General features: G+C 44.2%; 1 protein-coding gene across 1 annotated transcript in view; it reads right to left on the bottom strand.

Annotated features, from left to right (window-relative positions):
* Positions 1 to 27,418, bottom strand: part of MYO5A (myosin VA) — a 101,261-nt gene that overhangs the window by 35,555 nt on the left and 38,288 nt on the right. Inside the window, 12 exon segments of the mRNA XM_030955065.1 lie at positions 475 to 572; positions 1,087 to 1,248; positions 4,593 to 4,676; positions 6,643 to 6,768; positions 7,532 to 7,672; positions 10,034 to 10,115; positions 10,660 to 10,925; positions 13,251 to 13,357; positions 13,819 to 13,926; positions 15,361 to 15,442; positions 16,208 to 16,351; positions 20,959 to 21,115. Of these exon segments, the coding sequence (XP_030810925.1) occupies positions 475 to 572; positions 1,087 to 1,248; positions 4,593 to 4,676; positions 6,643 to 6,768; positions 7,532 to 7,672; positions 10,034 to 10,115; positions 10,660 to 10,925; positions 13,251 to 13,357; positions 13,819 to 13,926; positions 15,361 to 15,442; positions 16,208 to 16,351; positions 20,959 to 21,115 (1,557 nt within the window).

The following is a 27,418-nucleotide window of genomic DNA, read 5'->3' as shown; positions in this document are numbered from 1 at the left end:
CCAGGGGTAACAGAGGACAGCCTGGCTGGAGAACAGCCTGAGCCCACTGGCACTTCCTGCTGGCCAGCACAAGAGCCACAGGAGTCTTTGTGTGCCTGGGCTTTGAGAAAAACTCTAAGCAAGTTCATGTATGAAAAAAAAAAAAAAGAAGAAAAGAAAAAGGCTTTGGAATCTGAAAAAGCAAATTCCAGCTCAAGGAGTGCAAACCCCAGTTACATTTAAAATTGCTAGCAATGAAAATGTTGGAACTTTTTTCTTACATATCACCATAAACAAAAAAATGGCATCAGGAAGCATTTCTCCCTCTATTCATCCCCAAACATCTCCTGTAATACTCATACACACACAGAATGAATCCATCACCAGAGAAAGGAGGCACAGCACTTCACTCCTGAGTGAGCAAGGGATGTCAGTGGCCTTGGGCAATCCCTCCCAACACAGGCTCCCCAAACCCCACAGGAACTGGCATCTTACGTGAATGGGAACTTGAAGTCGTTTGGCTTAATGCAGCGCACATAGTGTGGAGTTGTAGCATTCAGCGTTTCCATCAGCAGATGAAGAGAGTTTCGAAACTTTTTGAAAAGGAAAATTAAAAAGTCAGGGACTAGCCTCATCTTTGAGACAACCTCAGAAAACAGACCTGATTTGCATACTTTTAATTTAATTATGGCAAAGATACACAGATATTTTATGTTTGGCCACTGATGACTGGAACCAAATTTTCTGGGGATTGAACCCCACTTTAGATTTTAATCAAAGTGGCACATGATCCAAAAGACTCAGTTTAAGACTTTCAAAACTTCTCAGCATCCACGTTAAATTTGTTTTGAAAAGCATCAGTTTGAGGTTTGGCATCATAATAAAAAATGGATAAAAATAATTTAAAAAACTTAATAAAAATAATAAAAATACATTCCCCACAGTGCATCAGTAATTAGGGACTATTTGCACCAAGCTGTAAGTCACAATAAGCTGCACCTCTCTCAAAATCACAAGGGATCCCACGAGCCACCAGCACACCTTGAGACCTATGAGGCAGGAGGTGAAGGGAGACATTTTGTAACAGAGCTGCATCTTCAAACTCACCTGATGTCCCACAGTTTTCTTGTGCTCCTTGCTGGCTTGGCCTGGCCTGGCCTTGGCAGGTTTGACAGGCATTCGAGTCAGAGGCACACGCCCTGAAGGGGCTGCTGAAGTGGGGCTGAGCACCTTCTCCTCATCCTGGAATAACTCTGGCAGCAGCTTAAACTGGTGTAACAGCATAAAAAACACACAGAGGGTAAGAACCCAGCAAGCAATTGTACCTGTTTGTGCTTAAGGTTAAATTCCAGGCTCAGCTTTTGTAAGAACTGCATTTTTGTTGAACTTCACAGCGAACAAATGCAAAAAGCAGACAGGTTAAATGGTATAGTGAGTGGGCCATGATTTAATGCCAAAACTTCTGTGGGTTTGATCAGTGAGTCTCCCTCTCAAGACAAAATTCTGATTTTTTTTTTCATATAGCCAACAACAGCCATGTGAAACTGTTAGATACCAACAGCAGTTTCCTAAGTACCAGTTGCAATTATAAACAGCTGCTTTGATCTAAGAAGGAAACGACAGGGTCTTCTCATATTCCAATGGTGCATCAGGCTCCTTTGTGGTTGAGAGGTATCTGGGACACTGAATAAAGCAGCAGGCAGCAAAGATTTTTCCTGCTTTATCACTCCAAATTGAAATAATAAACTTAAAAGAGGAACCATCAACTGAAAAAACCCCACTAGCCAAATTTATCTGACTGAGATCTACTCCCTGCCAGTGGGAGTGGAAGAAAAACCTGAAATGTCCTTCCAAATACCACATAGGACTTCTGCTTCCCTTTCTCTAATGGCTACAAAATATACTGATACATAACAGCTGCTTTGAAGTAACCTATAACTAAAAATAACACCACCAGGTCTTTCCACTGACAACTACAGCTCTTCAGAACCATTATGAGTAAGAGAATCTGAACCTCTCTACCTGTCCATGAATAATTTTATATCTAGCATCTGTGCCTTTTTCCCCAAGAGACAGGAACATTCATTTTTCAGTACTAGAAAGCGCTTGGGCCAAGCACAACCTAAAAAACTAAAAAATTGGTTTTGCCCTATAAAACTTGGTAAGCAGACACAATAACCAACACAGTGCACAACAAAATGGCACCTGTGCCCTGTGGTTGTGACAGAGGGGCTGGAAAAGGGCATCAAATGCTCCCCAGCAGCACCCAGCACAGCATTCCAGCACAACAAAGTGACTAAGGATGCTACAACGGCACCCTGAATTCCTGATCTCAAAAAGGAGTATCACAGCTTGGATTGATGTCACCTGAGCTGGTGGAAGAAGGACATTTCCTGAGGGTGATTTACTCTTCTCCTTCCACTGGCTCAGCCCAGAGCTGAGGATGGTTGGGGTAGCACCTCCTTGCCAGCTGCCTGTGGCACAGTGAGTTGGTGTGCACAGGCAGCTGAGCTACAGAGCCAGGTGCTCTCAGCCTGTACACAAACTTGTTTGAATTTAATGTGATTCTCTGAAGCTCCTGATGCTCCCACACACCAGAGGTGGGGGTAGGAAGAGGGTTCCCACTGTCTCAACTGCAGATGGATGAGTTCTTCTAAGCTGCCCATACCTGAGGCTCATGCTCTTTCTCCAGCCCTGGGAAAATCTGCCGCAAAAGTGGGCAAGTGCATATCAAAGGCAATATTTTCACAGACACTGGCCCAGTTACTCCAAGTAGAAGAAAGGAACAATGTCTGGCCTCTCCAGCACAGGTCAGCAATAGCGGAGCAGTGATGCAATGATCCAAACTGCAGGACCACTCCTGTTTGGTTTGGGGTTTAGTATCTCATCAATTTTCTTTTGTTTCACAGAACACTAACAGTGTTCAAAGAGAGGGAAACACTGATCAAAGGGTAGATAATTCACGTGATAGAAAACAAGCAAGGAAGCACTTCTTCTCTCTAATTTTTTCAGACAACCTAACACACATGCTGCTAACAATCTTACAAATCATTTCTTTCAATACAGAGCCACAACAGAAAATTCTAACAACCATGCCAGTAGCAAGCATAAAAGCCCAGGATTGTTGTGTTGCTTTCATGATACATGCACGGAAACTGAACTAGTTCACAGAGATTCTGTGGGTGGATTTAGAGAAGAGGCCAAAATAAAGAGCTGAACTCCACAGTCCCTGCCAAGAGCAGAGTGTGTCATGCACTTTGGAGAGCAAAGAAGCATCCAAGCTGTGTGTGAGAGTGGGCATGGGCAGGATGACAGATGATGCATTCAATTTAGAATTACCTTCTGTTGGATGTGCACAGCAAGCCCAGAAAACATCACCACCAACAAAATGAAATAAAAATCAGAAATGCAGTTCTACTACAATTACTAACAAAGAGGCGCTGACGAAAAATGAAAATAAAACATTCTTTACACTGCTTTTGGCAAAATGGGGTAAAACCATGGTTTTTTGGTGTTTAGACTGAACTGCCTCAAGCTACACTGAGCCTGCCCAAGCTGCTGTCAGGCTCTTACAGCAGCTCTGTGCCCTCAGTCTGCCATCCCGTGGAGCAGACTGTGTGTCCCTCTGTCCTGCACAGAGTGGCTGCCTGGCCTCTGCCAGCTCCCCAGAGATGCCACCTGCCTCCCCCCTCCACCCCCAGACACTGGCTTCACTCAAACCACTTCAATACTGATCCCAGTGGAAAGTCTGCTGTGGTGTTTCATTATACCACATGTTTTAATCATTTAGCTTCATATCATCTGCTCAGAATAGAAACAGAAGAGAAAAACGTTGGTTTTCCTGATAGAATAGCATAATTTTAAATAGCCTGTCCTTGATACCCAGATTCCTAGGCCATTGGAGCTAGCAAATTCCCTGTGCAATGTCACATTAATTGCCTTCACATTTCTGAGAGCACAACCAGCATTTCTGCCATTACCAAACACAGACAATGCCACTGAAGGCTTATTCTATAATATTCCTTCATGCAGTATTTTTCAATTCAGAAGATATCTTTCTTTCACAGATATCAAGGAGACAAGACTAAGTTCTGGCTGGTGTCCTTATGGTCTATATATTTTATTCCTCTCTCATTTTGAACTTGTCTCTCCTTCAGAAATTTGCTGCTCACACCATAAACAATAAGCTTCCGTTTTCAGGTTATAAAATTAAGGGCTTAACCGTTGAGCCTTCTTATACCGCTATGGTATATCAGGAGTCATAGAGATCTCTACAGAAAATATAGCTAAGTTTTGTGAAAAAGAACCCCCCCCTCCCCAAATCCCCTTTCCCCACTCAAAAACCCAAACCCAACAAAAGAGCCCCCAAAGCAACAACAATGACCCACAAACAGTGAAATCAGTGGCTAAATACACTGATCTTATATGGAAAAAAGTTAGGATATAGGACTTTCTAAATTCATGCAGATAACCAAGTAAAACACAAACTATGTTCAATTTTAGCTGATCTGATACTAAGGGAGAAATATTTCCTAAGTTTCTAAGAAGTTTTCTATGACCCTTAATTCAAGGACTCTTAACTGCAAAAGAAGGAAAAAAATCCTTATACTAACCTTACTTGATTTTAGGACCCTAATTTGTTCTTCATAAACCGTGTCTTTATTCTTTTCCAAAAAGCCTTCACACTGATATTCCACCTGAAAGCCATCATTTTACAAGAGAAAGTATTAGAAGTAATAAATAATAATAATTTGCATAGAATTCACCAGCTATAACATCAACATTTAAAACATAATTCTTTTACATAACGAAAATATCAGCTCCCAAGTGCATCTTTGTTAAATACAGATTTTCCTCAAAGAGAGTGCTTTCCAGTAAAACACAGAACATTAAAACAGAGAGAGGAGTGCTGCTGTTGCATTAGAGCAGACATATTTCACTGCTGAGAGATGCTCGTGGCAAGGCAGCATGACTGAATGGTTACTGCAAGGGTGAACAACCAAAATGTATGCTGAGCATCTCCTTCCCTGAGCCCATCAGGGCTGCAGAGCTGTCTGAAATCCAGAGGCAACCGAGAACAAAGCACCTCTCATCTCATTAGCTGAGAGGCAGTAAGTACATCTGCCTGCAGATTATGGTGGAAACAGCTCATTTGTGCTCCAAAGGACTCCTTTTACCAGCAGCAATAAAATGGCTGAATGTTGTGACAATACATAACCACCCTCTGTCACAGGGCTACAGCGTTTCCTGGACCACAGAACAGCCAGTGTCAGATAAAAACCTACCATTTATTTCACTGCCCTAATTCAAGGCTGAAAAAAACCCAAAGCTATTGTCAAAAGTCCATTTATCAGTGCTTGCACAGTGACACTATACCCTGAGCAGCAAAACATTTCAAGGAATTCCTAGAGGGAAGAGGACAGAGGATGTCTCCAGGGCTTCTGCACAGCTGGAAGCCCACCCTGAGCACTTCCTGGGGTTCCATCCATGGTTTTCCTGTGGGAGGCCATGCCAGGAGAGGGCAGCAGCACCCCTGCCTTGTCCAGGAGCACAGCAGCAGCACACATCGCTGACCTGCCAGCTGGGGCTTTGCTTCTCCTCCAAGATGTCTGTGTGCACTCACATCAGCACACAGCAACATAAAACACCTAGCACAGACACCAGGGCAGAGCTTAGAGCTTTGCTAGTACCTGCCTGGAACTGCTTTCTGCTTTCCTTGGCCCTGCTTACAGACTAGACATAGGAAAGCCTTGCTTTCAATATCAGAGTTTAGCCCAATGAACAGATTATGAAATATTAAATAATTCCTTCTTGTTCTCTCATCCTCAAAATAGAACAGAACTCGTGAATCTAAACAGTTAGAGATTCTTGGTGTTTTCATTAAGGTAACACTAGATACAAGAAGAATAGGACCCTTCTTCTACACTTAAATTCAAGAGCCTGGGAGAAACCTAGCGCAGGCAGAGAAAGGCCTCCAACCTCTCCTGTGCAGACCTACTGATAAGGCTCTGAGAGCTTCTTGAAACCTTTTTGACAAAGCTGACGATATTCTCAGGCAGCTTTTCTGTCTAACAGGACAACTGTATTAAATGGGATTATGAATTTTTTTGTTTTAACCTGAGGAGTGGCTCAGTTTGAGGAGCATTGGGAACTGAACACAACATGCACTCCACTGTCACCCCCCTCAGCCAGCTTCCAAGAAAGAGCTGTTCCCTGCACAGCCCAGACAGGGGTGGGAGCAGCACACACTGCTCCAGCAATAAAAGGCTCTGTTAGCCTCTCTCCTCTTTGCACATTGAGATGGCAGCAAAAACTGCATTAATTCATTGCTGCTCTTTAGCTAAAAGGAGTGGGGTACAGGATTTCCTTTTTTGTACATCTCTGTTGCATAACTGGGACTGATACAGTGATGCTGAGAGCTGTAAATGCACTGAGCTTCCATGTTTGGAAAAAGGATGGGCAGTGGTTGCAGCATGTGATGGAGTCAGGAGCTCCTGTGTGTCCCTGCACAGCTGCCAGTCCCACCTTCCCCTCCTGATGGAGTGTTGAGGCAGCAAGAGCTGAGCAGAGCCAGGGATGCCACTGCCAGTCTCTGCCTGCAGCAGCCCCAGGATGCCCTCCCACACACCAGCAGGAAAGCAGCACTGCAGGAAAAGTCCTTACCTTGTCAGCAAAGTGCTTGATGATAAAGGCTTTATTTGACATACGTGGTTTTTCAAAGAGAGCACATTTATTCAAATGAGTATTGTAAAGTTTTTGGGCCCAAGAGTCGTCTGAGCCTTTTGGCATCTATGGAAAAGAATACAGAATGCACTTAAAATGTCTTGAGAGCTTTTCAGCAGCAAAAGCATCTACAAAGATGGGGGACAACACTTGATGATTTGCTTTCCCATTCCAGCTCCTCGGATTCCCAGTACTGCCAGAAGCAAGGACACAGTAACCAGCTGTGTGCTTGCCATTTCCACACTGGGCACTGTGCACTGCAGCAGGTGGGACAGCTGCTGGGACACACCTGACACCAACAATGCCTCCAGTGTCACACACCTGAAGGCAGGGACCCCAAAGGCACATTACCAGACTGAGCAGAACTCATCCACCTCCATTAGAGATTTCTTGCGCTAAATAAGAACCCCAAGCTGGGTTTCCACTGAGGCAGACACACTGAGCCATCCCCTGTATATGGCTTGGCATAAAAATAAATCAAGATAAAAGACAAAGGGTGAAACACTAAGCAAGAGGCAATTTGGGGAAATCCGACAGGACCAAGGACTGCACTCACTTATCCTCAGGGAAGGGAAAACTGTCAAAGTCCAAACAAAGTTGATCAGAGACCCAGGAGCAGCAGATACATGATGGAGGGGAAGGGGTGAGGGGAGCTCATTACTGAAACCAATTTTTCTCCTCCTGTAATTGCCAGTTCTGTTTGTTTGCTTCCCACATTCTTGCCCCCTCAGTGTCAAAATGACAACTGTCTGCAGGTGACTTTTCCCTGTGAGGCCCAGAAGCTGGACAGCTGATGACTCTCCCTCTGTGAAAGCCCTTGAACACACACCTTGCACTCCTCATCCAACAGATCCAGAACTCCCATTTTGGCCTCTATGAGGTTGATGCAAGGCTGATTGTCATAGAAATCAATCAAGGTCCATGGTATTTGTTCCTTCATATATTCCTCTTGTTCCAGCTTAAAGACATGCTGCAGGGCAAAAGGAAAACAGTTTTCTGTGAAATGAAATGCAGAATAAATACATTGAACTCTCAGCTGGATTCATCTTGGCACATTAATCCAGGCTGTCAAGTGACACACTAGTTCAACTGAATAAACTCTTTAACAAGTGTATGAAAAATAAATTAACTTTTTTACCTGGCCTAAAAACAAAAGTCTAAATTAAAGCACTCCATATTCTCTGCAAATATCCTATCTTTTTACTATATTGTCCCACTATTACTATAAGCTCTTTTCTCTTATAAAAACCAACACAAAACTCAGAAAACATTTAAGTGCTGGAACAGCAACCTATAAAGTGAGATGTGCCATGCTTTTATGATTTGGAAATTACAAACACTGCTCTATTTCAAGCAAAGTTTCACTATAAATACTTTTGTGTTTCCTTGTAAAATAACAGAGCTTTATTTCCTCTTAAATGGCTGCTGATTTTTTTTCTAATGTGACGCACTGCATTAAAATTTACTCTTCAGCAAAAGCTGAAGGAGCATTAGAACTAGAAATCCTTTAAGGAAAATTCTGTGACAGATTTATCTGGTACGAAGATCAGTAACCATGTAGTATTTATTCAAAAATATTATCACAAACAACCTGCACAGCTGTAATGAAATGTGCGTACAAGATGAATTAAAACTTCAGGAAAAAACAGAATAAGATATTAAACAGGCAAACTGTGGTCTTCATAGAACAAGCACTTTGAAAAACCAAAAAAGACTGCTGACTCCAGTTATTTTTGATGATGTTTCATCCCCCACCTACATTTTTCTGCACACTGAATGCTGCTGTGCCAGGTGAATGTGTGCTGGGAGTGCCCCCAGCAGCACGGGCAGAATCTGGGGGTGCCACAACACCTGAACTGGGGTGCCAGCCCCAGCTGCCCCGAGCTCAGTGCACAGCCCACAAACACCTCACAGTTCCCCAGTCTGTCTGCAAGGCAGCAGAGAGCTACCCTGACAAAGCTGTTTATGCCTTTATTTCATTAGCTTAACACCATCCTCCCCAGCACTGCGCTCCCGAACCGCGCCCGTGGGAGCCATTCCCACCCTGCACCTGGCAGCACTCTACTGGCAAGTCAGATCCAACCCCAGATCTGTAAGGAAACAGAAACTTGTTTTTTCACTGTGAACGAACCAGCAATTAGGTGGTGAGAAATGCCATCAGACCTGATTTTCCCTGTGTGTGGTGGGCACCAGGCAGGGCGGTCAGGTAGTTCCCAAATGGCCTCTCCTCAGCCAGGCTCAGGCTGCTCCAGGCAGCACATGATGGTTTGCTGGCTGCCACCAGCCACAAGGTTTTAATTCAAAGCAACCTCCCCCTGTGTGCCTGCATGGCAGCCCAACAGGTCCATGGGTTCAGGAGCTTGGCAGACACTAACACAACAACCCTGTCAGCCCCTCCCTCATGAGGCAGGTGCTTACAGCAATGGCATGAGAGGGAAGGGAACAGGGGCACAGTTATCTTCACTGAAGAAGAGAACCATTAGAGCTCTTACAGCAACTAGATTTTGCTGTAAGCTGAGAAAACTCCAAGACGCCCTGTGCCTAGCAGTTACGACATCCCACTCACGGAACTGAAGCCAGCCATGGCACTACCCACACGGAAAGGGCATGCCAGGGCTGGAAAGCCCAGCCTCTGCTCCAGAACTCCCTGACACGCTGGGATGAACCATGGCACAGGGGATCTGGCCCTGGGAGCACACACTGCCACACGGCCAGGATCATAACCAGAGCTCAGAGCTAGCCCAGTGCTGCGGCAGAGCCTAGCAACAGGCCTGGCAGAAATAACTCGCCTGATCATGATGCAGGTAAGAGATGTAACTGCAAACGTCACTGAGGCTGAGGAGAGAATCGTGATCTCTGTGGAGGAGGGGGAAGAGCCGCCTCCTGCCACACGTCATTCATCACCTTCAGCATCAGCCAAAACCCCAAAAAGGAACAGCGGGGAGGGAGCGCGGGCGGCGAAGCTCCGGCAGTGAAGCTGCGCTCTGCTCTGCCCCTCCAGGGGCTCCCGGGGTTATGGACACACCTCTCACTCCAACTCCATCCACACTGTGCTCTCCCTGACAGGTAAGCTCAGGGTCTTAATTGCCAAGCACTGCTTCTGCCTTATAATTGTTACTGTGATCGGAATTTCAAATAGTCCCAGAGCAGCAGTTAGTCATAAAATCTATTTCGAGGAGATAGTCGATCTTCCCCCATCCCTCAAAGCCCACGGCCAGGACAGCTGCTTAATAGACTGAAGGAATTCATCCTAACCACTGGGGAGCCAATTAGCAGAATGGACTTGGATGAGGGGAAAGGGAAGAGGAAATGCCAGTCACTTCCTACTTACCATATTGAACTGCTGCTGCAGTTTTTCATTGGCATAGTTGATACAGAACTGTTCAAAGCTGTTGATTTCGAATGTTTCAAATCTGAAATATGAATACACTCAGAATTACTGGTGTACTAAAAGGAAAAAAGATAAAATTACCCCAAAATTTTAAATTCCCTCCCTCCAGGCAAATTCATTGAATTATTCCAGGCACAAATAACATGGGTCAAGCAAGAAAAGAAATGGCAAACTGCACTACATAGGCACTTTAGTGATGCTCCCTCTCTAGGCAGGGATGAGGAATCAGGGAAAGGACTGATGCTCCTGGAGAGCACATTAGTTATCTTTGTAAGTGCCACCTTGGAGGAACCTGACATGAAAATTGCCTTATAACTTTCCCAATGCAACAGATAGATAAACTACCAACAGCAAAAAATCTGAAATCCCCCTATAAACGTTGAAGTCATGACAAAGATCTTAGTGTGTCAAAACTAAACACCTACTTCCTTCAGCTGGAATAAGCAGCTGCTAAGGTTTGGGGGTTTTTTGTGTAATCCATGCAGTGGATGTAAAGATGATAAAGACAAGGATGCTTTGCAGTCAGATAATCACGTAAGAGTGTCATATCTCTGACAAAAACTCACCCATAGATGTCCAACACCCCGATGAAAGAATGCTGTTTTACGGCGGCATGAAGGGCTTTGTTCACATGATCTACAATCCAGTTGAAGAGGTTAGCATAGATATGTTTGGCAAGCGCATCTCTGGCATTGATGGCGTGAAGTTTGGAAATTGGCTTGATGTAAGTTTCAGTGGCAGTGGCGAGCTTCCTATGGCAAAGCCAGTGGGCCATCTCCTCATACTCCACACCCATGAGGTCACAGAAGATGGTGAGGGGCTCATGCTTGGGCTAATAAAAACAGGCTCATTAGATATTGAAACAGTATTACCCACAGCAAACATACAATCATGCCAACAGAACTGCCTGCCTGCAGTGATCCCACAGTAAGCAGCAACAGCAGCTTCCTCAGCTCTTCCTCCTTTAAAACATAGCAAGTTCCCTGCTCACTTAGCCCATTCACATTGCTGAAATGAATCAGTGAATAATCTTCCTCAAAGGCATTTATTGTACTATACCTGTGCTCACCAAAAGGCTTCACACAGGGAACCTGCAAGCTTCACAAAAATGAATCATCTGGCTTTGTTGGTGGACTTGGTATTTTGAATTCTTATGGCTGTGTCAGGCCAAATGGCCAGAGCTCCTGAGAGGGCTCTAGACTGCTCACATAGAGCTGTGGCAGGGAGGGATGGGCAAGAAGGCAACACAGCCTGAGCCAAGAAACAAGTGTGGAAGGGCTTCAGTGCTCTGGTCTCAGCACTTAAAGTGTTTTCTCAGTGAATTCTGAAGACAAACACTAAGAGATTGCAGCACACTAATGATATTCTCTAGCTCTCAAATTGAACTGTACAAGAGAAAAAACCTGAGCTTTGTTTAACTGAGCAAAACCAACCACAAGGCTTGGATGTTGAGACGAGTATATAAGGTTTCTGCACAAAGATCAGTGCAGTGCATTTACCACTCCATAAGATACCACACTTAGTGGCTAACATGCAAACTGATCACTAGACATCAAGGAGGACAGACAGGTCTTTCCTCCTCAGGAGCTCCCCTAACAGCACTTGCTCATCACGCTCCCGTTGCACCTGGTGGCTCAGCAGCACACTGACAAGCACTGTCTTGACAAGGACAGATGGCAGAGGACTGTCACCACACGTCCTACAGCTTCAGGGTACATCAGCTTTAAATATTTCCACATCCTTGTGACTTCTCTGGGGCTTTTCCTACTTCTTACAGCATACAGGCCCCATGCAGCTACACCTCCAAAATCCAATTAACTGAGCATGTTTTACTGGCTTGGAGGACAATAATAAAGTAATAATACTTATGAACACTGCACAAAAGAGTGTCACATTAGGGTTGCTCAAGCTGACATTAAACAAACTGATTTATTGCCTCAGCAGCATAGGGAGCCCTTTGCTGAGCACTCTGCTCCATGCCAGCAGTGCCTCCCAGCAGAGCAGTGTGCATGGCCAGGGCTCTGCGGTGACAGGGCAGTGACAGGGAACAGCACAGCCCAGGTAATGGTGCCCCTGAGCAACATCCACCACTGCCTGCCAGGTGTTGTCAGGCCAGGACAGGGCTGCACAGGAACCTGCAGCTTTTCACCAGCTCAGCCAGTGGGATTCCTGCACTGGAGATACCATCACAACACAGGCAAGCTCCTCATGTCCTGGGGCTCATCAGCTTTCTACCTGTTATCATTTAATGAGCTTTCTGTGTAGTGAAAAACCTTCATAAGACACCAAGGAGCCTGACTACTGCTGTGGTTCCAAAGCAGCTGTGAGACCCCACGGGCAGGTGGTGTCAGGGCAGGAACACCAATCACCCACAAAGGACCTGCTGCTGTCTCAGCTCCAGAAACTGCCACTGCAGATTCCTGAGAAAGGGACTGACAGTAAGAAAAGAAAAAAACTCTGAGTGTGGCTGCTATTGCAAAAGAGAGAAAGTTGAAGGCTATGCAGGCCAGCAGTAAACATTCATAGAGAGGCAGAAGGAGAAACTGCTCCCTCTGATTCCAAAGAAGAGACCAGAACTGTTTTGTTTCTCATCTTCAGAATATGCATGGGCCCTCACCAATGAGGAGGGTTTTCCAGATCAGACTATTCAGTCCTTGTTGTTGATGTCCAAGGCAAAAAAGAACTGATAAAACCATGACACTTAGATGAGTCACACAAATCATATCTGTATATCCTATGCTCATGTCTAAGAACCCCAGAGGCATTTATTTTGCAATTATTTAGGGCATTCTGGCACTTCATACCAAAAAAAAACCCATCTGGCAGAGCACTTACTGTGTGCAGGGAAGATATTCATGCAGGAATATAAAGATCTAGACACCTGCTCAGGACTTCAAAGCTAGCCTGCCTACTAGACTTTTCTAGGGCACATCAACTACAGCTATAATTGTATACCTATGTTATAATGGAGAGAGTACTGTCTAAAGCCTCTGAACTGAGGAGAGTTGAATCTATCTGCAAAAAACAGTGAAAATGTTAGCAAATTAGAAATAAACCCATTTCCATTTCACTCTTTTTCAGAAGAGGTCCCTGCAAACAAGCAGAAGGCAGAGCTGTCAGAGTGCACACCATGCCCTTCAGCTGATCTGCTACTCACAGGAACAGTGCAGCTGTCAGAATCCCGAGATGCAAACTCTACGTTGCCCAGGTGAAGGATGCCAGCAAGGATTCGAAAAATTCCCATCTGGTAGGAGTCACTAATCCCTGGAAAAGGATGAATAAAATGGTTTGAATGGAGAGAGCTGCAGTTGATGGAAAAATTAGTTAAGGAAAGAACAGTGACTGCTGTGTGTGACTTTGACGTTTGACAGTGCTAATTGGCTCCACTTTATCAAAAAATGTTTTACAACCAGATGAAACAAAACTCCATTAAAATGAATCACTTAATTTGCTGTTTCAAAGTGCTTTGTCAGTGACCTCCAGCACTGTATATGTTACACCAAGGGAATCCACCATTTATGTGGATAATGTGCCCTCCTCTTAGATTTATACTACAATATTTTCTATAAATATCTTCTCCATGCAATACAAGTATCTCAGTCCCAAAGTTTATCCAACTCTCCTGGTTTTAAACACAACAGAGTATGAAAATAACATACACAAATAATACAGAAAACACTTGCTAGTGTATCAGATTTAGGATATGACTGTGATTTACCAATTACCTAACAAAGTGCAGGCCTGCCTGGTGTTCATCATCTCCTTAGCATCATCAACACCATCAATCACAGGGCTTCCACCTTGCTTCGTATAGTGAAAGTAATCTGCATTCCCTGTAATAATAAAAAATACATATTTTACACACACTGATGCAGAAATTCACAGCACATCTGTAAAGCTGTATCATGATTCAGTTGCTCTTGGCAGAGTCCATGATCTGACATATGTACATTTTCACCTTCTGGCCCACCTATTCTAAAGAACATTTTTTTCAAGATCTAACTGTGCAAGTCAGTATTCTTTAAGCTACCTGGTTCCCACAGTAGGCCCTCAAGCATATTCTCTACCTAACCTTGGTTCAGACTTGCACAATTATGGAATAATCACTTTGGAAGCAGTTGCTCTCCAAGCCTGAGCCAACCGCCTACACAGCAGCCCCAGAGCTGAGAGCAGCAGCATTTTGGAATTATGTGACAGATATTACCATGCTATTACTACATCAGGATATTATATTCTGCCCATTTCCTTCTCTTTTCTAATTTATGGCCTGGCTCAGCCTTATGAGTGTCTGTGCTCCATTCAGGCTGAGAAGTCGAGGTTGGAGCAGAGAGAGCTTCATACTGCTCTGGGGACAGCACTGGGCTGCACTGGGAGACCAGCAGCTCTCCTGGGTAAATTCCTATGGTTTCATGCTCCCAGCTGCACTAACAGACTCCTTTTCTTCTGATCAGCTAAGGTTCCAAGAATGCTGAAAGAGAAGTCTGCTAAATGGTTTCTTCAGTTATAATTACATCAGTTCCTTTCTTTCCTGTGTTAGCAGATGCGAATCCTAAATGTGCCAGGGTGGTGCAGAAGAGCAGAGAAACACTCTAAAACCAGAACAGCATTTCAGAAACCAGCACAGGCTGTGCAGCTTTCCTACTATGAAACTGACTTTTTAAAATATACTGAAGCACTGCAATTTATACTGATTTTTTAAAATGACGACATGATTGTCTATCTAAGGTCATCATCACACTTTTCTTTTACAAAGCATCAACTCCTGTCAAATTAGAAACCTTTCTTCTATCAACATTTTAATTTGAAAAAATAAAAATTTACCTCATCTGCTTTTTGATCACCATCTTAGCAGAGATTGTAAAGTAATTGTTGCTAACAGCCCAAGTAAAAGTAGGCAGATGCAAAATAAGCTTTTCAGACACTTATACCAGAAAGGGTAAAATTCTCTAGTGGCTGGAACAACAGAAAAAGGGTTTTAAAGAACTAAGAGAAAAGAATTTCACCCTCCAGGACATAGTAAGTCCTATTGATTGCAACTACAGTGTTTTAGAGTCTGCTGAATAAACGAATCTGTTACTTTTGTTCTTTCAGAAAACCACAGAGTTCAAGGTCTATAATTTTAGTTATTCTCAATACATTTTTGTACTTAAAGGTTTAAAAGTTTAGAATTTAAAAGCCAGCAATTGTTCTTTTGGGTCTTTGGCTCAGAAAGCTCAGAGATGCTGCTGTCCCCACAATCACACAACACAGCAATGTGAATGTCATACCTAATCGTAGAGTTTTAAACTCAGGCAATGCTGCAGAGGCACAAAGCTGGTAAAAGATGTGGTAATTTCTCTCCTCTTCTGCCTTTAAAAAGAAAGGAATTTGTTATTTTTCACCACTTAGCAAGTAGCAGAAACAACCACGAGCAGAGCTGAATTACTACGTAAAATGCTTTCTCTAGCAATACATTAAGAGCACGGAAGACAGGAAAAAAGGAAGATGAATCAGCATCTATGTCCTTCCTTCTTCGTTAATTTAATCCATTTTCAACAGCAAGAAGCATGCAGACATTTTCATTTAAAAAAAAAGTATGATTTCACTTTTCAGAACTGAAGATTACTATTAGTTATAGATCAGGATTCTGCAGGTGAGTGAAATAAATGATCATACTCAGAAGTTTTTCATTTTCCAAAAATAACTAACACTTATTTGCCTCAGCATTTATAGTAATCTGGTAAAAGGAAGTATCCTCCTTCCCAAGGCAAAGTTTGAACTATAAAATGAAGGACAAACACAGCTCAGAAGGTGATGACTCATGAGCAACACCGTAATTCTGAATTAAGCACTCCAAATTCCATACCTCCAAACCAAATGAAATGAAAAATACTCTCTTCCAGCTAAACCATGTGCTATAACTGTCTCTTCTAAAACATACAACAGCTCTTCAAGTAACATCCCCACATGGTACAAACCATAATTATTATTTTTATATCTTTAGGCAGCCAGTCAAGGACAAGTCCATTTTTACTGAGCTCTAGACTGTGAGGTGGGCAAAGATGGAGAGAAATGTGGAGCACTGGACTGGTTCAAGTATGACATAACAAAATGAAGAGATTATATCAGACTTACCTGAAACACCACTCTGGACTTTTCCAGGAGGTAAGTTCTCATGTTAGCACCAATGATTCGATATCTTTTATCAAAACCAATCTCAATGTATTTACCAAAGCGACTGCTGTTGTCATTCCTGGTAGTTTTGGCATTTCCAATAGACTGGAAAAAGGGAATATTGTAAAGGTTAAACAGCTTGTAGAAATTATCACATCTATTTAATCACCCACACGGCTCATAAACACCTAACAACATTAATTGTGTCCTGGTTTAAAAATTGTTAAACGTCTAATGAAGAATGGTCTCTGCCTGGTCAATAAGTTACATCAAAATACAGTTATTTCATTAATGCAAGACTGGGAGCTGATACTCCTAGCAATTCACTTCCACATAATCTAATTCTACAGCTAAAAATCCTTTATTGTTCTTTGAAGTCATTCAAAAGGAAATAAAGAGTCTAACAGAAAGCTCAAATACACAAAGACTTCTTTCAAAGACAGTAAAACTGTAAGAATTATTTCACCTGGATATATTTATATGTGTAGGTGTACACATACATCTATAGTACTTGCAACTTTTGCAAGTCTCCCTATTACAAACCCACAGCCCACTCTGTTCTGCCTGGCTAACAGTTTATCATTACTATTACTCTCTTATCACCACATTTCCAAACTATTTCTGCAAACATAACATTTAAAAATATTTACTGTGTGCCTAAGCATAATCTAAAAATTAATGTGCACACACTCATGTCATGTGAAACTGAACCCCTTCCACAGCAGCCTGGTTACTGCCCCAGAGACAGCCCTGGATGCTGCCCTGCATCATCTGAACTTTCTCAGATTAATTCAATACAGCTCCACACACAACAAACAATTCCTTGTGCATTTCCTCTGTATTACATGTCCTGGAGTGCCCAGGGCAATAATGACTGTGGATCCTACATGGTGCAATTCTGCCTTACCTCACCAGCACTGGGGTTCACCCCACAGCAGGTACCAGCTGGACACATCAGAATTCAAGGCATGCAAATCACAACACACTGAACTCCAAACAAAAGCATTTTGTCCTCTCAATCAGATCATGTTTTGTACATCATATAGCAATTCACCTTCTAAAAAATTCCTAAAGGTATCCCTGTATCAAAAGGAATGGCGTTTGGAATGTCTGAGATGCAGCACATTGCCCCTCATCACAGGGCACTGTGTGCGTGTTACTAAGCCCCAAGTGCACCACTGTATCTGTGTCCACACAGCCATCCACTGGAGCTCTGTACTGAAATAAACTTCAGAAAAACAAATGAGAGCAAGCAGCACTGCTGAGTACCCCAAACCTGCAAGCAGGAGGCAGTGAATGGGTCAGTGCCAGCTGGGACAGCCTGGCAAGGGGGATTGGAGTGCCAGAAACCCCACGAGAGCAGCAGCAGCACGGACACCCAGCAGGGCACATGGCAAAGTGGGCATCAGATGGACAGCTGCTGGAAAGGATCTAGGAACAAACTGCATCTCTGCACTTCTAAGAAACACCAAATTCATTCAAACTGGATGTACTCTACAAAGTGAATGTACTCTAACTGCACTCTTGAGTTTTTTTGAAAGAAGAAAATGATTGCTACTGTGACATACTTTGTTGTTGCAATATAATACTATAATATTTCAGAAACCAATTATTCCTTTGAAAGGTATTACTGATAAAAACAAAGTCTTTGGGATTATCAGATTGCTTGCCTGAATACATACAAAGCTGTACTATTTGCATAGCTACAGAGGGTAACAAAGAATGAGAGGCAGGAAATGACACATAAAGATGTTTTAAGACTTACTGATTTCCACATTTGCAATAGAAAAACTGTATATAGCTATTGACTACAAAAGTAGTCACTTAAATAGTTGCTAGAAACGTACAGTTAACTCTTGACATTACTGAGTATTTAGTAGGCTAAGATAATGTGATGGTAGTTCATAAAACACTGATGTTTAGGTCGTCCAAATAGAAATTTAAAAATTAAATGACCTTCTGCTCCTAAGATTTTACAATCAGCTCAGCAAATGAGGAGTTTCTAGTTTCTAAAATGAAGCACTCATTTTCTTCCTCAAATACATGGGTTAATTTGTGTTTCTACTGATTAATCAACTGAAGAATTCAAAACATTAATTATGCTATCACAAGAGTCTGTCTCAACATCAAATTTTACAACACTCACTCTAAAGGCAATTTAAAGTTCAAGTGTTGGAAGTCAAACAGATAACTTTTGTCCAATTACAATAATCTTTAAAGCAACTGAAATATATACTTAGATATACCCATGTTCACAAAATTGTTATCCCTAGAAAATAAAAATAAAGCACCACCACTGATTTTTAGTGAATGAAAAAAGGTATAGATGGGAAGCTCTTTTAGCCCTCAGTTTAAACCTCCTTGCTTTTGGAAATTAATTCAGATAATTAGTGGTGAGCTGATGGCCACTGACTGGGAGCTGGGGCCCAAGTGCTGAGAGCAGGATGTTTGCTTTAGACTTTGAGACCAAACAGAAGAAGGGGTGCAGGGAAACCTGCAGAGCTTGTGTTTCACAAGGCTGTCACTGCAGGCTGATGTGAGCACAGCTGGTGCCACTGCTGGGCTGGCCAGGCCAGGCCAGGGGGGGTCTCAGCACCTGCTCCCATCAGCCACACACAGGGGTCAGCGTGGCCCTGGGTGGGATGTGGCCCCTCCTGCACACACTGCAGCACTGCAAGGGGTTCACTGGGTGGGATGTGGCCCCTCCTGCAATCCCTGCAGCACTGCAAGGTGTTCACTGGGTGGGATGTGGCACCTCCTGCAATCCCTGCAGCACTGCAAGGTGTGGGATGTGGCACCTCCTGCAATCCCTGCAGCACTGCAAGGTGTGCCCTGGGTGGGATGTGGCACCTCCTGCAATCCCTGCAGCACTGCAAGGGGTTCACTGGGTGGGATGTGGCCCCTCCTGCAATCCCTGCAGCACTGCAAGGGGTTCACTGGGTGGGATGTGGCACCTCCTGCACACACTGCAGCACTGCAAGGTGTGGGATGTGGCCCCTCCTGCAATCCCTGCAGCACTGCAAGGTGTGCCCTGGGTGGGATGTGCCACCTCCTGCAATCCCTGCAGCACTGCAAGGTGTTCACTGGGTGGGATGTGGCCCCTCCTGCAATCCCTGCAGCACTGCAAGGTGTGGGATGTGGCACCTCCTGCACACACTGCAGCACTGCAAGGTGTGGGATGTGGCACCTCCTGCAATCCTGCAGCACTGCAAGGTGTGGGTGTGGCCCTCCTGCAATCCCTGCAGCACTGCAAGGTGTGGGATGTGGCCCCTCCTGCAATCCCTGCAGCACTGCAAGGTGTGGGATGTGGCACCTCCTGCAATCCCTGCAGCACTGCAAGGTGCGGGATGTGGCACCTCCTGCAATCCCTGCAGCACTGCAAGGTGTGGGATGTGGCCCCTCCTGCAATCCCTGCAGCACTGCAAGGTGTTCCCTGGCTGTGATGTGGCCCCTCCTGCACACACTACAAGGTGCTCCTTGGGGGCAGCTCACCCTGTACCACTGCCACTGCTCCCTGGGGCAGCTGCAGCTCCTTGGCTTCCTCCCATGGCTGGACATTTGGATGAGTCCCTGCCCAGCACAGCACAGCTTGTTTTAGCCCCACAGAAGGAATTTCCAAACAGCACACAGCACCACAAACCAGGCACCATTACCTTGTGACAGACACACACAATGTGATGGGGCAGCTATGGTTTAAGTATCATGAACTCCTCATGCCAGGAGAAAAGGAGGAATAAAACACAGGTCATTTTTTAAAATACCTGAGGAAAAAAACAACGGCAGCATTTTGCATTTCAGATTTCACTGCATGCACTCTATTCACTCATGATCTTCCACACTGCAGAGATGCCCAGCATCTACCAAGGCCTGAGTATGTGTGTGCCTATGGACAGAGTTACTTCCCTCCAGAAATTCCCCCAAGACTTTCTCTCTGATGAATCATTCCTTAACATAGTTCCTTAACTTCAGCCACAACTTGAATCTACATATTTAGGCAAAGACATGAGAAACAATTCAGATAAGCCTAAGAAATCTTTTCTGCTTGGCTGTGACATCAGAATTGTGTCTCCTGAGCTTCCCAGAGAACAGAGACCCTGAACAGACTCAAAGTCTATTGCCAGCACCTGCCCTCCAAAGCCTTGGGACTTTACTACAGTTGGTTACAACAATTTCCAGAACTGAAACATGAGTCTGAGCTAATTATAGCAAAATTATGTCTTCCAATGTGTTTTTTCCTCTGAAAGAAATGGTGTGCATCCCATGCAACTTTGTTTCTTCAGTCTCTCTTTTTAAATTTTATTTCCTGAAATTCAACATTTGCTTTACTTCCTTTCAGACTGGAATCTACTGTGTGATGTACATATTTGGTGGGTAAGACCAACAGCTTTACCCTCTTTGGATACACACAAAACCAGTCTTCTCCAGTTGCATTTGGCCAGCAGTCTGGGAACTACCAGCTACAAAGCTGAAGAGACTCAAAGCAGTGTTCACATTAAAATTACTTTATGGGAAATACTTTAGCAATATTGAAACATTACCTCCCACCTTCTCTCAGTCTTTCATAAATGACGCCTAAAGCAACTCCTTGTAAATGGATTAAACACTAAATGTTAATTTTATTTTTAAGAAGTGTGGACTGCTCTCTCTATTGAATGTTTGTCCCAGTAATGGCTGCAGCTGCAGGGTGGGGTTTGGGGCAGCAGCTCTCTTACCTCCATTATGGGGTTGGAGGCCAAGACCTTCTCCTCAACGTTGGCTTCACTGGCAGATCCACTGACCGTGGCAAAGTACCGCATGGCATACTTGGCAGAGACAGTCTTGCCAGCTCCAGACTCCCCACTGACAATGATGGACTGATTCCTCTCATCCCTGGAACACAAACACACGTTAATTCCCAGCTGCCCTCTCAAGGACACTCCTTTTCTGTGCTCCCAGCTTGGCAACATCCCCTCCACTGTGATGCTGGCAGCGCAGCACAAGGTGAGTGCAGGTGGCAGCACAAGGCAGTCAGCTACAGAGCTGCCTGCACAGGAGGCTCCTCCAGGACGGAGGCAGCTCTGGCAGCCCAACCAGCCAGCAGAGCTGCTTGGAGAACCTGGCTACAGCAAGGGATCTGTTGCTGCCATTCACTACCTGCCTCTGCAGCTACTTCTACCCAGAGTCTGTGGTACAGGGCTCCATAAATTGTCAGTGGTCATCAGTAAAGGTCATGAATGCCATCTTACAGAGGGAGAAATCAACATCAGGGTCAGCCACAGAAACATTCTGCCCCTCTGCTCTAATCACCAGCTTACCCCAGAATTGTTCTGAATCTGAAAAATTCAAGCATGGCTGCTCAGGACAGAGGTAGCAGCTCTGGAGCGAAGACAGTCCCCTGTGTTGTGGAAAAAATTCTTCTCTTGTAAAAAAGAATAATTTCCATTTGATCCTAAAATAATTTTCTCTCAACTCACACAGAACTCTGTGCATAAACCCAACTATATGAGTAAACAACACATTACAAAACACAGAAATTAACATTAAACTGAAACTTTTAAAATAAAGACCATATGTGCTTTTCAAAGCTTTTACATTTTCAAAGCAAAATAAGTTAAAAAAAGGTATTTTGAAGTATTCCTATGAGTTGGGTAAGCTTAATCCTATTTTACACACTAATGTGAAAAGAAGCAAAAGGAGGAATAAAACTTTCCCCCAAAGCTTGACAGAGCTGGGGCTGGAACACAGAGAGCACAGCCAAGGCACAGACCAGGCTGTACAGCCCAGGAGCTGTGAATGACATTTCAGGCAGCACAGTGACAGCCTGCAGGGCTGCCAGTGGCACCAGGAAATGCTGTGCAGGGAAATCCAAGACACATGCATGGAAGCACTACCTATGGTTTCTGTAGCCTAAAGGCCTGGCAGAAGATCTGGATTCTGTTTCTGGATGAGAAAAACACCCCTGCCGATGAAATAACGAAGCTATTTATCAAACATGTATAAATTACGTGTTCCTTGGTGAAAAGTTGGTGATTTTGTCTCAAATTGGTGTTACATGTCATGCTTAGGAGCCCATTGGTATCCCAATGCAGAACTGTGTGCATGTCCCTCAGCACAGCCTCCAGTGCACCATGGCCCCAGAGGCAAGAGCCCCTCCTCCTCCTCCCTCTCTCCCCAGGATGATGTCCATGCCTGTGATAACCCCAGAGGGACCTCGGACACCTGGGGTGCCTGGCCAGGCATTCCCAGCTGGCAGAAGAGCAGTGACCAGCTCTGCCTGCCACCCTGGAGCTGAGCACCATTCTCACCACATCCATTTGGTCTTTCTCAGGTTTGCTGTGGCCTTTGAAGGAGCTCTGAGCACCTGCTCTCCCAGGGGAGGACTGGGGTGTGTGGCCAGCAGCACAAACATCATCCACACCAACTGCTGTCCAATCGAGCCAATTCAAAGTCCCAACAGATATGGGGGCACTATAAACTGGAGAAGACCCCACAATAACTGCTGAGTTAAGCCCAGTTCATCACCTGTGGGCACAGCTCTGGGTAACAATTATTTACAGACCCTCCTGCAATTCTCAAGGTCTCCTTCAAGAACAATGCCAAGCCCTCAGATAAGAGCACAGCTCCAGCACCACTTTGTGCTGCTCAAAGCCTCTGTCCCCCAACCCTGGCAGAGCTAAGGCAGTATCTGTCTATCCAAAGCACCACTTGAGGCAGATTTTCCACATTTTGGCAAAAAGAATTTGCTTGGAACGGCTGGGTGCTGCTTTAAATTTAATAGCAAAGTGTTAAGACGATCAAAGCAACCTAATTTCACGTTCTCAGCTGGCATGTAACACACGCAGTAGGTGTGAATGACTAGAGCACAGCTCTCACATCCATGCACAGCAAGCTGTCAGTGGGACAGCCATGGGCAGGCACAAGTGCCCAGCTGATCACCCAGGCTGTGAGCCCAGGTCTCACACACCCACCCAGGGCCAGCCCTGGCCACAGGGATCATCCCTGCCCCTGATGAGACCTCATGAGACAGCAGCCACCAAGCAGGGTCTGCAGGGAGCTCTGTGTGCCTGGGATGGCTTGCAGTAACAATAAAGATCTCCAGATGGAAAATTAAGAATAAACACTCTTGTTTCTTCCCCATTCCCCCTCACAGAGTTCACCTGTGATAGACAGAGGTGTGTGGGAGAGAGCCTGTGGCTCAGGAAGCTGCAGGAGTTTTATGGATCCTCCTGCTCAAAGAGAGCAGCAGCAGGATGCAGGAGAAATCCAAGTAAATGCCTAAAAATGCACCTCAAAGTGGGACAACTGGTAACAAACAATTTTCCTCTCCCACAGACAGTTCCTGCAGTGAGTCAAAACCAACCACTTCTCCATAGGATTGGCACCATTGTCTCTTTTTTCCTCCTGTGCTCTTTGAAATAGGAAAAAGAAAACCCCATGCCATTTGAAAATATGAAACTTCTGGTCTGACTGCACGGACTGCCTAACACAGGAAACAGGCAACAACATCACAAGCTTTTCATTTGTAGATCACCAGCTGTTTCATGTATTAAATATCATTAAATATCTGAATTCTGAGCAAGTTCTATGAAATAGATCCTCTAAGGGTTAAGATTTTTTAGTTCCCAAAGTACAAAAAGCTTCCAGAAAACCAAGGAATGCAAACTCACTCAGACTTCTGACAAAACAGACTTCTAACAAAACTGTCAATAAAAAACAAGCTCTCTTGCCAAGAAAAGCCATGGAAATAAAGGTGTCTCATTCTCACTGTCACACTCCTGAAGGACATGTGTGGGAGCATGGAAAACACTCTCTGGTTTTGCAGTCCTTGGTCTCTTCTCAGGAGTTCCACTTTTACAAAGACAGTAATGAAAAAATGAGTTTGAAATAATTCCTCCTTAACAATACTAATTAGCCGGAGTTTCTTTCCCCTATGTCATAAGATATGAAGAGTTCTCCTTAGCACACACTCATGTGCCCAGGAATAAGGGACATTCCTGTCTGAGTCCATACACCCATCCACATTGCACACACCGGCCTGGAGAAGAGAGGCTTTGCTGTGTGTGAGCTGCACACACTCTGCTGTCCCTCCTGCAGGGACTCTGTGTGTGTGTGTGTGAGCTGCACACAGTGCTGCTGTCCCTCCTGCAGGGACTGTGTGTGTGTGTGTGTGAGCTGCACACAGTGCTGCTGTCCCTCCTGCAGGGACTGTGTGTGTGTGTGTGTGAGCTGCACACAGTGCTGCTGTCCCTCCTGCAGGGACTGTGTGTGTGTGTGTGTGTGTGTGTGTGTGTGAGCTGCACACAGTGCTGCTGTCCCTCCTGCAGGGACTGTGTGTGTGTGTGAGCTGCACACAGTGCTGCTGTCCCTCCTGCAGGGACTGTGTGTGTGTGTGTGTGAGCTGCACACAGTGCTGCTGTCCCTCCTGCAGGGACTGTGTGTGTGTGTGTGTGTGTGCTGTGTTCTGCACATGTGTGTGTGTGAGCTGCACACAGTGCTGCTGTCCCTCCTGCAGGGACTGTGTGTCTGCAGCAGGCACCCAGGCACACAAAGGGCTCCTCAGTGTGTGCAGCAGTGTCCTCCATCCACACTCAGGGCTGCTCTTGTCTCCCCCAGTACATTAATCCATTGTTCTGCTTTAACACACTGCACTGGCCATCCTCTAGCATATTATTCTTTGTGCTGCTTGCCAGAGAGAAAGGAAAGCACAACAAAACACCCCAGATCACACTGGGCACTGGAAGGGAAAGGACAGCGCAGCACAACCCAAAGAGCAGCAGGGGATGAGCTGCTCCTGCCACAGCCCCTTGGGCACTGCACCTCCATCCCCTCTTGGAGAGGTGCTGTGGTCCTGCCAGGCAGCTGTGCCAGCTCAGCAGAAAGCTCTTTAACAACAAAAAACATTAAACAAAAAACCCCACCACATTTAAAAGGGAAATAATAACAAGTAAACTAGCATCAAAGCCCCTTGGATGATGCATGAAATGCAGTGAGAATTATTTTTTTATGATTTGGTATAAGCAGTGGTCTAAAGAATACCATCTGTTTATGTCAAATGAAATTTTCATAATCAGGCTGTGCTAATAACAAAATTTAAAAGGCCAAAACAAAGGAAAAAATGCCTAGAAAACAAAAGTGACAGCACCCAAGCTCTTTCTCAGATATACACTACATCTTTAGAGTTATTTTTAGCTAAATCATTAGCCCCTGACCTTTGACCTGACATTTTGGGTACTTAACATGTTGCCAGTCAGAAACAAAAAGCTATAATTATAACTTTCAGCCAATGAAACATGTAAGTAGGGCAAGAGCTTTACGTGTGACACCTCTTTGCAGCCAGATGCCACATTTTATGCAATATTTCATCTTCCTGCAGTTTTTTTCTCTGCATAAAACAAGTAAATAGATGATTTTAAAATTAAGATTACCTCTGAATGGAGGGAACATTTTAATTAACATTTTAATTACTTCTGAATGGAAGGAACATTTTAATGCTTTTGCAAACAGAAATGAGGAAAAGCAATCTGGGAGATGAGAGGTGGAGGAGTGCTCTTTCCCCCAAAGGCAGAGAGCAATCAGATCCCAGCACACAGAACTACATCACTGTGATGCAATATTAAGCCAAATTATCCTGAAAAGATAAGCCTGGAACAGTCTGGGAGCAATTCACCACTGAAACACCAAGTTACACTCAGGATCACATTCAGCTTTTGCTCTTCTGAACAGCAGAAGAATAAAGAAATGACAGAACTACACTAAAAGTGCCATTTTAAGATGACAGGCCCAGACACTTCACGAGCTGAAATGTGAAATGATAGGCTGGGGTTGCTTGCAGCTGCAGAGGGTTTGGTTCAGACCTCTGCTGTACAAATTCTCTCAGGCCTATACTTTGGGAGGCTAACAGCTATTTCTTGATAAATACAAGAATGAGGACACACTATGCAACAACTAACTGGCAATTTAAGGCATTCTCTAACACAAAAAATAATGCAGAGCCATATTTCTGCATAGGCTGGTAACTTTGAAAGACAATTTTACTTTATCTACAAAATTTTGTTGACAGGCAATATGTTTATGAGGAAATTCACTGTCAGAGTGCCAAAACTGAAGAGATTTAGTCTTACCTAGTTGCTGGAAGCTTGAGATTACAGCCTGCATAGCAACAGGGGCTTCTTGTGCTTTGAATAAACATTGCAGAATTTAACACTGAAGAAAGCTGCTGCTCAAAGAAGGTTCAGCACTGAGAAAGACAGAGTGCTGCAAACTGCCCTGAGATACCTCACATACACAAAAGGATTTTGCAGATTATGAATGAAATGACAACACACAAGAAACCAGCAAGTGGTTTCAAAAACATCACCTTGCTCTCAAGAGGTGAAAAAACCCCATTGTTGAGGATGTGCATGTATCTTAATGCAATGCTTTTAGTAGCACTGGCTACTTTGAATTTTGTACTTTATAAAGATGTGCAGTAGGTGCTTTCAGAGGAGCTCAGTGTGGAGGAACTGCTCCTCTCATGAGGGCACAGCTGTCAGATATATTGGAAGCAACAGAAAGACTCACTGAGCACCTCCAGTTTGTACAGAGTCCTGCAACAACACTGAGCAACCATTGACAGCTCTCATTATCCAGGACAGCTTGTAACAATTTTAGTTGACCAAAGGAAAAATTGAGGCAAAAAAAAAAGAAGAACCAGCGCAAGAATTGAAACATCAAAGTTGCTAATATTTTTTCAAACAATTTTCAAATAATTTTCAAACAATTTTCATTCAAAATTGCACCCACTTAAGCTGCTTCCCACAAAATCCAAACCAGCTTGCTGCATCAAAGTCATCACTTCCACAGCAAACTGAACAGACAGATCAGGATAATCAGGACATACAGACTAAAAAATCCTTACAGATATCTCTGTTTACCTTCTTCCTCTGTACCAACTGAAAATCTCTCTCTGAAGCAGAAAAACGAACTCTCTATCAATAAGCATTTCAGAGAGGATTAAAGAAGCCCAAAGGTTTTTTGAATCATCAAAGCACAATACTTTTTTTGTGCTTTTTTTGCTTCCTATGGCCGATGCATCAGATGTATCACTTGATCTTGGCTTTCAGACTCATGACTCCACAGCAAATAATGTTAAATACATGTATATAAGCACACCCCCCACACAAACATCAACTTGGCAAAACAAACAAAAGGAAT

This window comes from Camarhynchus parvulus, chromosome 10 (assembly GCF_901933205.1).
Source record: "Camarhynchus parvulus chromosome 10, STF_HiC, whole genome shotgun sequence".
Taxonomy (NCBI): Eukaryota; Metazoa; Chordata; class Aves; order Passeriformes; family Thraupidae; genus Camarhynchus; species Camarhynchus parvulus.
The sequence above is the reverse complement of the archived record's forward strand: the minus strand, read 5'-3'. Positions and strand labels throughout refer to the sequence as shown.